This window comes from Tamandua tetradactyla, chromosome 4 (assembly GCF_023851605.1).
Source record: "Tamandua tetradactyla isolate mTamTet1 chromosome 4, mTamTet1.pri, whole genome shotgun sequence".
Classification (NCBI taxonomy): domain Eukaryota; kingdom Metazoa; phylum Chordata; class Mammalia; order Pilosa; family Myrmecophagidae; genus Tamandua; species Tamandua tetradactyla.
Window position 1 is genome coordinate 18,486,963 of NC_135330.1, and position 12,502 is coordinate 18,499,464.

Here is a 12,502-nt window from a genome sequence, read left to right on the forward strand (position 1 = left end):
ACCAGACACAAAAGAACCAATATTGTTTGATCCCACTGACATGAACTAATTAGAATAAGCAAACTCATCAAATAATATAATATAATAATATAAATATAAGTTATTATGGGAGAGATTGGGGTTGGTTAGAGAATGGAGTGTGGATGCTTAATGTGCACAAAATTTCTACTCGAGTTGATCAGAAAGTTTTGGAACTTGATGGTGGTAATGGTAGCATATTATTGTGAGTATAATTAATTGCACTGAATTATATATGTAAATGTGGTTAAAACAGGAGAAATTTTAGGTCACATATGTTATATGAATAAAAATTAAAAGATAAAACATAAAAAAAGAAGTGCCCAGAACTGAACATATTGCTGAAAATGTGGTCAGAAAAGTGGGCCTATTGCAGGTCCCTTGCTCTGGACATTATAATTCTATCAATGATACATAAACCCAGCTTTTACTTTTTTTGGCTTTTGGGGGGAGGTGAGGTGGTGATCATAATGGCTCATGTTGAATCTTTAGTCTGTTATTATCTGTACTTTTGATACAAGGGCCAACTGGATAACTTAGCAATGAAGTCCCACATAACTGTGTTCCAAGGAAGGCTAAACCACAGCATTCATTCCCATGTAAGAAAGAACACTGTGTCCCTCTGGATGTGTATGCCTTTTATAAAGCCATGCTGGCATTCTGATCACCATGGCACCTAAGCCCTTTGAGAATCTGAAGCATTTGCAATAGTCTGGGGAGGAAACCTAAGTGGGTGGGCACGGCAAGATACCTGAAGGAAAATGATGGGATGAGCTGACCTCCTTATACCAACTGGATGGCTTAGAAGCTGACTTTAGAATGGGGCCAGTTTAGAATACAGCCAATGGCCTCAGAAAGAAACAGTCAGTATGTCAGTGACAGTGTTCCTGGAAAGAAGAGATTTCCCCAAGATAAAACAAATCCAGGAAAACTAAGACCAATGAGCCCAATGGGGGTTGGGATTGTCCTGGTGTCAGATTATTTAAAGCTACAGCCAGGATCAGCCAAGAAGAAGCAGCTAGGAGGTATATAGGCAACAACAGAACTGCTACGAAGATGCTAACACTGGCAGGGATAAGTTAAGCATCAGCATTTATTGAGCACCAGGTTTTTATATGCATTAACTCTTTTATTCTCCAACAACATACCTATTAGGTAGATGTGGCTATCATCATTTTACAGTTAAAGAAATTGAAGTTTAGAGAGGTTCACTGACTTGTCCAAAGTCACACAGATGAGTGAGGCAGCCAGGAAAAGGCACCCCACCTGTCCATCTCCAACCCTCTTGTCCTTGTGCACCATATCACCCATGAAACAATAACTTTATTTCATGTATTTATATATTTGTTTAACCAAGATTTACCAAGCAACCTTCATTGTTCCAGGCCCGTGCTAGGCCCACGGAAGACACACACTGTCCTTCAAGGAGCTTAGTGGTCTGCAGAGAATGACAAACTACCAAACAAGGAGCCATGGTAAAGTGGGAGTAATGTCATGGTAGAAGAAATGAAGGGAAACTCACCACCATAGAGTGTAAGGGAAGACTTCCCCAAGGGAGCAGCCTGTAGAGGGAAGTTTAAAGAATATTCTAGAAAGACCAAAGAAGAAGAAAGAGAGGTACAGAGGGAAAAGACTTTTAAGATCTGGAGTGAATGTTGAAGTCCAGCAAGGCTGGTGTGCAGAGTGGGAGGGGTCAGAGCCTTCCAAAGTGGCTGACTACGCAGAAGAGGGAGCTTACAGATGGACTAGTCAGCTCTCTTACCAGGAGTTCAGTAGGAGGTTTGATAATCCCTCAGGAGTTTGGAATCAGACTGGAATTGGCAACAGGTATTACTTCAGTAGATTTTACTGAGCAATAAAGGAAGGCCAGGCTAAGACAAATCCTGCCCTGAGGGGCCTAATACCTTGGGATGATATTTCACACTTAATTTAGACAGTTTTTATTTAATTTAATGTCTTTGGTTTTGTGAAACCTGCTCCATGAAACCTCCACACCTCCCCTATCCCTGCTCTTTCCCATCCCTACAGAGTGAGTGGTGAGTGATGATGAAGAGGAACAAATACATTCTAGTTCCTTTCTTTATGTGATCCCCCCAAGCCTTGGATAGAGTCCATCTTTTCCACATGACAGTGAGGAAATGCAGGCTTAGAGCAATTAAATGACTATGGAAGGTTGAATTATTGGTTCCAATTCTTCATTCCCTTTTTATAGTATTACGTCTCTGCCCTACCAGGGCCTCATGGTGCAAGGAGTATATTTCTTCTTCCCTTGACTTTGGGTTGGGCCATGTAACTTGCTTTGGCCAACAGGATATTAGCAGACATGCTGTGAGCAGAGGCTTTGAATGTGCTTGTATAGTTGGCCTTGCCCTCTTGAACTTCTGCCATTGTCAGCAGATGTCATAACCTATAGCTGTTGCTCCTTCAGCCTGGATCTTAGAATAAATCATACAGGGCAGACTGGAACCTGACCTACAGCCTAGAGCTAAGCTCAGCTAAGGACAGCAGACCCCAAATGACTTAAAGACCTTCAGACTGAAACAGAGTCATTCCAGTTAACTCACAAACTTGTGAATGTATGAACAAGTGTTTATAGTTTTATGTCATGAGATTTGAGGGGTTATTTTTACCCAGCATTATTAGCTTATTAAGCAATAGCTGACAGATAACAGATAACTCCAAACTTACAAGGAAGTTCATAGAAATATAGAAGTGCCTTGCCATGGATCAAGGTTGCTGAGATGACTGGCTCTCTGGGGAGGAAGCTATGCAGACTTCCGACCCATTACACTCCACCCACCCAACTGCAACCCATGCCCATCACAGGATACTCACCTGAGTCTGAAGCTACTGGGCTCACCAGGCTGAGCAACTCCCTCTCCTTCTCGTAGTCTCCTTTGCAGAGCAGCTGTCCCTCCTTCAGGACAAATTCATCACCCTTCTGGAGCTGCCGCTCGCAGACACAGCAGCAGAAACAGCTCAGGTGGTACACACTCTTCTGGGCCCGCATAACAAACTCGTTGGGTGCGATGGCCTCAAAGCAGCCCCCACATTTGACAGCAAACAGCCTAGCAGCAGGGGAGAGAGTGGGGATATGCACTGTGAGGAAGGTGCAGCTTGGGCCCGGGACTCCCCTCAAATCAACAGCAAAAGGAACATTAAGCCCAGAGACAAGGATGCTTGTGACAGAACATTCCTTAAATCTAGGGTATACCCTGAAGAGCTTGAAATAAAATCATTCAGTTGAGTCACTCTACCAAAAGCTTAAGAAAAGAAGGGTGAGTGCCACTGGCAGAATGGGATCTGAACTGATGTGCAGGGTGAATCAGGTGTGTCCTATGACATGGTGTTCCCCACAGTCAGTCTCCAGACTGGTGTCAGGCAGGCTGCCCAGCATCCCCAGGTGAGTTTACTGTTTAAAACAACAATAACAGTAACACAAAGTTCTCCAGAAACACTCCTGTCAATGTATAGAAAAGTGTGGCTCTAGGATGTGAATTTTTAACAAAGCTCCTTGGAGCATTCTGATATATAGTCCAGTTTTTGAGAGATTAACTGCAACCCAACTTCCCAGCCTGACATTCCATGCCCTCAAAAACCTAAATTCAGCCTATCTCTTGGGACTTAATACCTATTTCATTTAATTTGTTTCACAAACCACTTGGAGTGTGTCAGAGTAGTAGGTACCAGCAATGTGAAGATGAATAAAGGAAAATCCCTTCCTGAAATGAGTTACAGCTAATGAAAAGAAAGATGGGTTCAGATACTTAAAGGGGCAGGGTGAGCAGAGGGATATGGGAAGAGGAAACGATGGTTAGGGACTGCATTTTATTATGGGTTCAATAAATCCTGGTCAAATGACTGATAGGAAGGAAAGGAGGCTGGCTGTTGTAAAGGGGTGGGGGTGGGGGTGGGGAGGAGACATTCCAGGCAGAGGGAACAGCCTGTGCAAAGGCCTAAGGTCATTAAAGCGCATGCTGCCCTTACAGTATGGTGTGTACTCTAGCAAGCCAGAGGTAGGGGGCTTCAGGAGGAGTAGCAGGTGAGGTAGGTCATGGCCAACTATACTCCAAGGAGCTGGGTATCATCTATCCAGCAACAGGGAATCAGTAAAATGTTTTTTAATGTGATAAGAGCCAAGTCTTAAGAACGGAACTCATGACAGTGTGAAGGGTGGAGTAGAGAGATAAGTTGGGGGAGCAGCTCAAAAGTAATAAAAAGTCAGAACTCAAGCAGCAGCAGGGAAGGCAGTGGAAGATGGGACAGAACTCACAGCTTGGAGTCTGGGCTGGGATTAGGAATAGGGCAGCGTGGAGAACTGCTCCCAGCATGGAGAACTGCTCCCAGGCTTCTGGTGTTCTTTGCTCATGGGTGATAATAATGTCAGGACTTCCATATACAACATTCCTGATTTCTACCTCTGAGCTTGTTTATGCCATTCTATCCTCCCAGGAAGCCCTTCCTTTCTTATTTAATCTATAAGCACCCAACCCTACCCTCCAAAAAGTAGCTCCCACCTTCTCTGTGAATCCTGCCCTGAACCTCCTCTTGCCCCAGCCAGAAGCCACTCCCCCTCCTTTGACTACCTATAACATGAATTGTCTGCACTGGTCATTCAGCAGTTATCTGGAGTGGGATCAGGAGTTCGGGGTTGTGCCACCAGCTCTGCAGATAACTGTCTCCAAATCCTCAGACAGGTTGTTTCACCCCTTTGCACCTCCGTGGCCCTGGCTTAGGCCAGACAGCCCCTTTCAGCTCTTAGTCCCACGATCATTGCTTCATAGCACTAAGTAAAAGTATTTTTTCAATCTTGTCTTATTATTTTTATTTTCTCAGATTTGTAAGTAATCTTGCCAACAGCTTATATTTCAAGAACAAGGCCTATGGAATATTTAAGTACTCCACAGTCTCTTGCACTGGGAGGGTACAGGATAAAAGTTGATTCGATTTGTCCTGTGGATCTAATTTGTTCACCCTCTTCCTGAAATAACTTGTAGAAAGAACCTGGCTTAGGAGTGGACACATAGTAGGTGCTCAATAAAGGTTGTTCTCTTCCTCATAACCCAGATCAATAACAGTTGATTCTGCCTATGAATGACCTAACGTTTAAAACAGATCTCTCTGGTTTGGGGGTTTGTTTCAGTTGCTTCTTGATAACATCACTGCTTTTGTCAAAGCCCCTGGCCCCGGCACAAAGATAACATACTCTAAAAATTGTCCTAAATATCCGAGTATTTGGGCACTCTTTAATTTCCAAAATAAAAACCTGTTTTAGTTTTTAAAGTAGTAGCACAAGGGGGTGGGTGGCGATCGTCTCTCTCCAAACACTCTCTCTGTTTGGCCCCGCATTCCAGAGAGATCAATAGCTGTGGAAAGGTCAGATGGCATAAGAGGAAGGATGGCGAGAGGGGGTAGAATGGCCAGAGCGAGCTCCTAGAACTAAAAGATCCAGGACCCTCCCTTCCTGACACACATGAAGACAAACCCGAGCTGACACGGAGTGTGACCGGGGCTGACGCTGCCTACCTCTGCCAGTCAGTGCCACCTCGGCAGAGCCAACAAAACACAGACAACTGAAAAGAGTTCTTACACGCAGGCCAAGCCCCGTGACGGCCCAAGTGTGCCCAACCCCTCCCCAAAACTCACACATTCATTCATTCACTTCCACATCTTTTTTCTTTACTTATTGAGAAGTATCCACTGTGTACCCCGAAATGCACCATACACTCTGTGTCTTAACAAGGAGGGGAGGAAAAGAAACCACTACCTGACAGCGTTCAGATGCATAGAACAAATAGATGTTGCGTGTCTGTTAGGTGCCAGATGCTGTTGCAGGCACAGCAGGATCCAAGGTAAAGTTCCTGACCTCACAGAGCTCACATAAACAAAGAAGGGAATAGATAAATAATGCCCACCTTCAGGGATTTACCTTAAGGAAGCAGAAGATGAGGCCAATACAAAGCAATGTCCCATGAATACAAAAGAGAAGGGCATAAAGCCACAGTCTGGGTTCAATATTTAATCACTTGGCAGCACTGAAACTCTACAAGCTCATGACTTTGCGTCTATCCAAGTGTGCACAGTGTGTTCGTCTTGCAAGCTTCCTGGAAGACCAGGAAATGTTTTGAGGGAGAAGGGAAGAGGAAGTTAAAGGGATTCCCAAGGAGGCATTACACCCAGATTGGCACAAGAGAGGGAAGCAATTCAGACTCTTAGAGGAAAGGAAGCCAAGGCTGGGAGAAGAGAATGAAGCACCTCCCATGAATCCTCTAGGGAGGAGCTTCCCAGGACAGAGGCCAGCACAGCTCGAGACTGGAAGTGCCTGTGCTGCTTCCCAATGCAGTCTGAGGCCACCACAGCAAGCCTTCCTGCCCCGGGTCCTCGACGGGAGGCATCTCAGAGACACCTCTCCTGCTATGCCTGGCCCTGCTTCTCAACTTCAGAAAGCGGGAGAATCTGGGGAACAACCCAAGGTGCCGGTGTGCCTCTTTCACCACTAACAAGTTGGACTAGAGTAAAAAAACCCAGAACTCTCGGTACCAGCTGCCCTTCCCCTGCCTTCTCTCTTCTTCCAGAAGAGAGGTGTGGTTTCTCTCTGTGTCTGCACCTCTGGTAACATCCATCCCTTGAATATTTGCCTTTACTTCCTCCCTACATGCTGGACACTGAGCATTCAGCAGAAAATCCACCCAGTTCATCTCTTGGGCCCCAAGGCTCCTGCTTCCCTCACCATCACTGTTTGTCAACCTGAAAAAACTAATCAAAGCTTTTCCAGGAGCCGGTCAAAGGCCCTTTGTCCCCAAGCCCTCCTTCTCCTCCCCTTTCCCTGGAATGAACTGTTAAACAGACTCAAGACAAACGCTCCCAGGGAGTCAATAAGCACTTGAGAATCTGCAGCAGCAGGTGGTAGCATCTGTGCTTGTCTAACTTCTACCCTGTTAATCTCCTCCTCTTTCTCCTCTCTTCTTAATTTCATACCCCACTCCAAAAATGTCCCTGGCTTGGGAGAAGGGAGGGTTGGGGCTCAACAAAGAAGCCCACCATATTGACTCAGGAGCTGCTGGACGAAGTGGCGGGAGATGCCCGGGCTCAAATGGGGATCCCAGACTATGAGAAGAGGGGGTGGGGGTGGGGGGGACAGTAGACCTGTTTCTCTCCATTTTCTCCATCAGCTCTTCCCCTCTGGGCCCAGTTCAGGTCAACTTCACCTGACCACCTTGGTTCTGGTTAGCCTCCCTAGCCCCAAAGCAATTCGAGGCCAAAAAGTGCCTGCAAGGAGTCCACCACCTGCGTGCCAGATGTGTACACAGCTGTACGGGTACCACTGTGGACCCAGCTGCCAACTGCACACCTCCCACAAGTTGTTTTCTCTAAGGCTCAGACAAGCAGAGAAAAGGATTTGTTCAAAAGTCCAGGTCGTAATTAAAACACAGCCTGTCTCTTCCTAATGCCCTGGATGGCATCCTCCACAGCTACTTCCCTCTTTGAATGCTAATGAGACCTCACTCTGGGTTCAGAGCCTGGCAGACGGGCTGTGCCCTGCAAAGCTAGGCGAGGTTCCCAGACACATCCAGCCCTTCTAGGCGCACACAACAAGGCTCAACTTTTCCCATCATTATAAACTCTCCTAGCTCTGGAAACTCTTCAAATGACTCTTTATCTCTTCTTTGCATGTCAGTGCCCTGTAAAATGAGGATTATAGTATCCACTGCATGGTAATGCATCTAGAGCAGTACCTGTCCCAGAAACTAAGCACTTATTTCTGCTCTCCTTTCCTTAATGCATACCCTCTGTGGGGAAGGCCCTGGGGATGTGGTGATATATCAGGCCATCTAAATCAATGACCACAGGCATGCACATTAGGGATAAGTAGGAGGGCAATGGTCAGGACAGCCACAAAAGAGGAAGCCATCCGCATGGCTTGGTTTAGGGGCCATGGATCATTGGTCTTCTCCCTCCTCTATCTCTTCCTTCCCTCTCTCCCCTACATCTTTTTCTGCTCCCTCTGGTCCTTTTCCACATCCTTGGCCAGACAGAGAAGCTTAGAGGCTGGCTGAAATTCCATTTGATCCCTAAGACTTCTATCTCTTCATGTACAGCCACAAAATGTAAGATGCCTAATTCTTCCTTTTTGGTGAAAGAGTCTGGAACCATGGCCTTGGCCACTGTTTGGAGGCACATACATCACTTAATCTCTCAACGCCTTAGTTTTTTAAAATGCAAAAGGCAATAATGATGCCTACATTTCTGTATTAGGGAAGATTAAATGAGGACACGGATGTGGAATACTTATGAACTACCAAGTATAACAATTTTTAGTCGATTTTATTTGCCCCGTCTCTGTCTTTTGACCTTTGTTGATGGTTTTGTTTGTTTTATTTTGTTTTGCCCCAAAGGTGGCCTTAGTGCTTAAGGGTTTCCTGTGCCCTCTCCTAAGAGAACACTTCTTCCTCACCACATGAGTTCCTTCCCAACACCTTCTGGCTCCGACATCTGCATGATTTCATGCCCAGACTGCAGCAGTGACTCCAGAGGATGCACGGCTCCTGGGCAACCAGGCAGAGCACGCTGCCTCAGATGACACACATACTCTCAGCACTATGGGCAAGGATAATCCAAGTTAAGCTGTCCTTCCTGAAGCCCACCTCCAGCCACCCTGCCCTAGGCTGGGTGTCCTGTGGAAAGCCAAAGAGGACAAGACAAGGAAAGGTAACTTGACTTAGGGAATGAGCATGGGACTTGGAGTCAGAAGATCTGGACTCAAGGGTCCTTTCCTTTTACCAAAGGTAGTTTTTCTACTACCTTTCCCCAGGCCTCCACTTCCTTATCTTCAGTGGAAAAGTACTGCCCTAGATCAGTTTCATATCAAGAATTCCTTAGCGGATGGGGTGAGGTAAGTTCTCTATTGCCCGTGTTTCCTCACCCCACATCCTTCAGCCAGGAAGGCCCACTCTGCCAGCACCTAAATCCAGGTCTCTAAACAGTATTTTATCGTGACACTGCCTTACTAGGATAATTCTGCAAATGAAAACATAGCCCCATTATACACACACACATCTATGTACATGTATTTGCATATGTGTGTTTAAGAATTGCTTACCCTCTTCTTATACAACCACAAGCTGTTAGATGCATAACTATTAGTCTTGGTGAGAAGGACTAGCCTTCCAGGCAGTGTGACTTGGAGCACATTACTTAACCTTTTAAGGTTCAGTTTGTTAAAAAAAAATGAAAGGCAATAATGACACCTACATTTCTAGATTAGAGAGGATTAAATAAGACCATGGATATGGAGTAATTTTGACCTATACAAATACAATAGCTAAGGCTAAAAGGGATCACATATATGGATACACACACACACCAGCTAAGGCAGATATATTTGTTTCATTTCTAGAAAAAAATATTGTTTGAAGAAAGCGTTTTGTTCCTAAAGCATGTTTGAGACCCACAGGTAGATAGCTCCCTAAGTCACTTCAACTTTGAAGTTTCACACTTACTACAGCGATAGAAATACTCTCTAGCTCTGTAGTTAAGGAGATAAGAAATGTTTCAAAAGTAGATATGTGTTTGGGTGGATGGAAAAGTTGATAATGGATAGTGGTGGTGGTAGCACAACATTGTGAATTTAATTAACACCAGTGAATTGTATATTTGAAAGTGGTTACAATGGTAAATATCAAGTTGTATATACATTAATACAGTAAGAATTAAACAAAAAAAATTAAGTAAAAAGCAGATATGAAGGCTTAATATCTGAAAAACCATTAAAGAACAAGTCTAAGGCAATCAACAAAGAGGAAAACTTCAGGCAACACCTCCGTACTGCAAGAATTATTGTAGTGGGATAGGAGTGTGCTGAAACGCAATACAGAGACTGCATTTCGGTGCTGGTTGTGAGATCCTAGGGAAATCACTTCACCATTGTGAACGCTGGACTTCTTATCTTTAGAATATACTTCAGCTCCAAAACTATATGACTGCAAACAAAAAGACTTTTGTGGTAAACAGGAAAAACATGGAACTAATCTTTATTGACTATTCCTTCAGTGCCAGGAACCTTTATTCATTACCTTACTGAATTTTAGGGTAAGAGGAAAAAGAACTGTTTTCTGAACCCACAGAGATTCTTACCCACATTTGAGCTCAGATTAGTTCACGATGTCCCTCCTCCACAGAAGAGAGACACTCTGGGATAGCTGATTCATGGGTCCTTTTTTTCCATTTCTCTCCTATACACTCTCAAATACTGTATTCATTGAAAAAAAACATCAGACAGATGAAGCAGATAAGATGGCTACCTCACACAGAGAGGGTTTCCGGTTAGAGCACTGTTTTGTAGGAGGTCCTGAGACTGTGCTGCCTGCATATAGGGAAAAGGCAGGGGGTAGTTACCAAGCTGAGCCTTTAAGGCTACTCAGTTCCTGGGCCCAAACAGCACCTGAAAGGACTCCTGGAAAGAGGTCTTTCCTCTATGGACATTGAGTATCTGGGAAACTCTCTGACTCAAAACCAAGAGTCTACTCTGACTCCAAAAACATTGAGAAACAAGACAACTCTTGCTTGAGCCTCTTCACTACATGCCCTGTAAGCTACTGTTCTCAAGGCCTACACAAAAAGGTAGGCCAAAGGGACAGAGCTGGACGAAGGAAGACTCGAGGAAGCCCAGCCAGAAAGAGACTGAGTTATGGAAATAGAGTGTATGTAGCACAAGGAAACATGGCAGAATCTAATAAACCCATGTCCAGACCCTAACTCTACCACGTTATACCTATGTGACGTTGGTCAGGCTATAGAGGCCTTAGTTCCCTTATCTGTACAATGAGAATAATGAAATGCCCTACATCATAGGGTCCCAATGAGAAGTATCTGATCTAATACATTAAAACTGCTTACCATAGTGCTTGGGACATGGTAAATCCTCAGTAAAATGCTTGTTATTACAGTGGTGATGGTAATGATAACGATGATGATGAAAAAAAAGCTGAGAATAAAACATGAAAGAGAAAGCAGTAAATGGATGATGAATCATGGTGCCGGAAGCTGGGAGAACCGAGACTTGAGGAAACGGGCATGGGAAGAGACAGGTGGGGGTAAGTATTTCTGGATTAAGGCAAAGGACAATGCAAGAATGTCAGAGGTCAGCTTTTCAGGGGTGCTGTCCTGAAAGTATAGCAGAGTTAAGAAGAGCCTGTCAGGTCTGAGTTTCCATCTGCCATGACTTAGCTTATACGCACAGAATTTATCTAGATATACCCTACTAACCACCAGCTCTGGCATAGATAGTTGGAATGCCTGTTTGCTCCATATATTAGAGTAAAATCAAACTGGTGAATTGAACTTAATTTTCTCCTTAGTGGCATATGCCTGATTTTTTGACCCACAAGTTCCTATGGCTTCCTCCAGGCACCCACTCCTGTCCCATCTTCCTGGAACACCAGGCACTAGATGCTTACCATCCCCACATTTTCCTTCCAGGCTGATAACTCAACATCTCATATACAGGAATACTGCAAAATATAGCAGCCTCATGCAAACCCTGGGCTATCCCAGAAAAAGGACTCTGAGATCCATAAGGACTGCACGAGAATGTAAGAGAGCTCCCATTATGACACTCCAGAGGTTTCCTGATGTAAGAGTACATTTGGGAAGACTGAGGTCTTCATTAGTCTTGACCAAGAGCCCTGCAGGCCCCAAACAGAGCTTCTCAAAGCCTCCACACCATAGACAAATACTGGAAGGATGGAGGACAAGATATCCACATAAAAAGCTCTGATTCCTACTTGAGGACAATCGGTTGTGTGCTATTTTTGCCCCTCTGAAATAAGAAATCAGAGCCACCTTTATCTTAGACAGTAGACCACTACAGATCATGCCGCCTTCCCATAGGCACTGCCAAAACTATCTTTGATAGGGCACATGAACCCTTTGGTTTAGAAAGCAGGGCAGGGTCTTGGGCAACTCAAGAATCCGTATGCCACTCAGTTTCCACCCTCTCCACCAGGGGGCAGCATAGCAGCATTCATTAAGTGCCATGTTGACTTGGTAACTGAGGTCATCCAGGCACAGAGACAACTATTGGCCATAAGCCAAAACTGTCTGTCGGGGAAATCTGCTGCTGGGAGTCTGGGAGACCATGTGGCTAAACTCAAGGAGAGATGGTGAGAGAAGAGAATTCAAAAGTATTGGGAACCAAAAGCATGGCTTGTGGCCTTAGAAGTAGTGACATGAGCAACCTTGTCAGCTGGCTCAAGGTCTCTGTCCTTGAGGCTGAGCCAACACCACCACAATAAGCCCCTAAGCACGTGGTGCTGGGGCGGTGGGAAAGTCTGCTGCGACAATAGAAGTGGCAGGATCTTCTATAGGAGAGAGTCTCAAGACTCTGCAGTGGTGAGAAAATGGAAAACAATAAGGGGCTGGCAGAGCCAATTGGAGTCTGCGTGTCCCTGCGGCTCCTGGGGAGTAGTGAGGAGAACCATACAAT

At 45.0% G+C, this 12,502-nt stretch overlaps 1 protein-coding gene across 1 annotated transcript in view; it reads right to left on the minus strand.

Annotated features, from left to right (window-relative positions):
- LOC143680177 (LIM homeobox transcription factor 1-alpha-like) overlaps positions 1-12,502 on the minus strand; it is a 90,140-nt gene that overhangs the window by 52,765 nt on the left and 24,873 nt on the right. The window contains exons 2-3 of the mRNA XM_077156778.1: positions 8,474-8,564; positions 2,854-3,086 (exon numbers count right to left, since the gene is read on the minus strand). Of these exons, the coding sequence (XP_077012893.1) occupies positions 2,854-3,086; positions 8,474-8,564 (324 nt within the window). The remainder of the gene's footprint in view (positions 1-2,853; positions 3,087-8,473; positions 8,565-12,502) is intronic.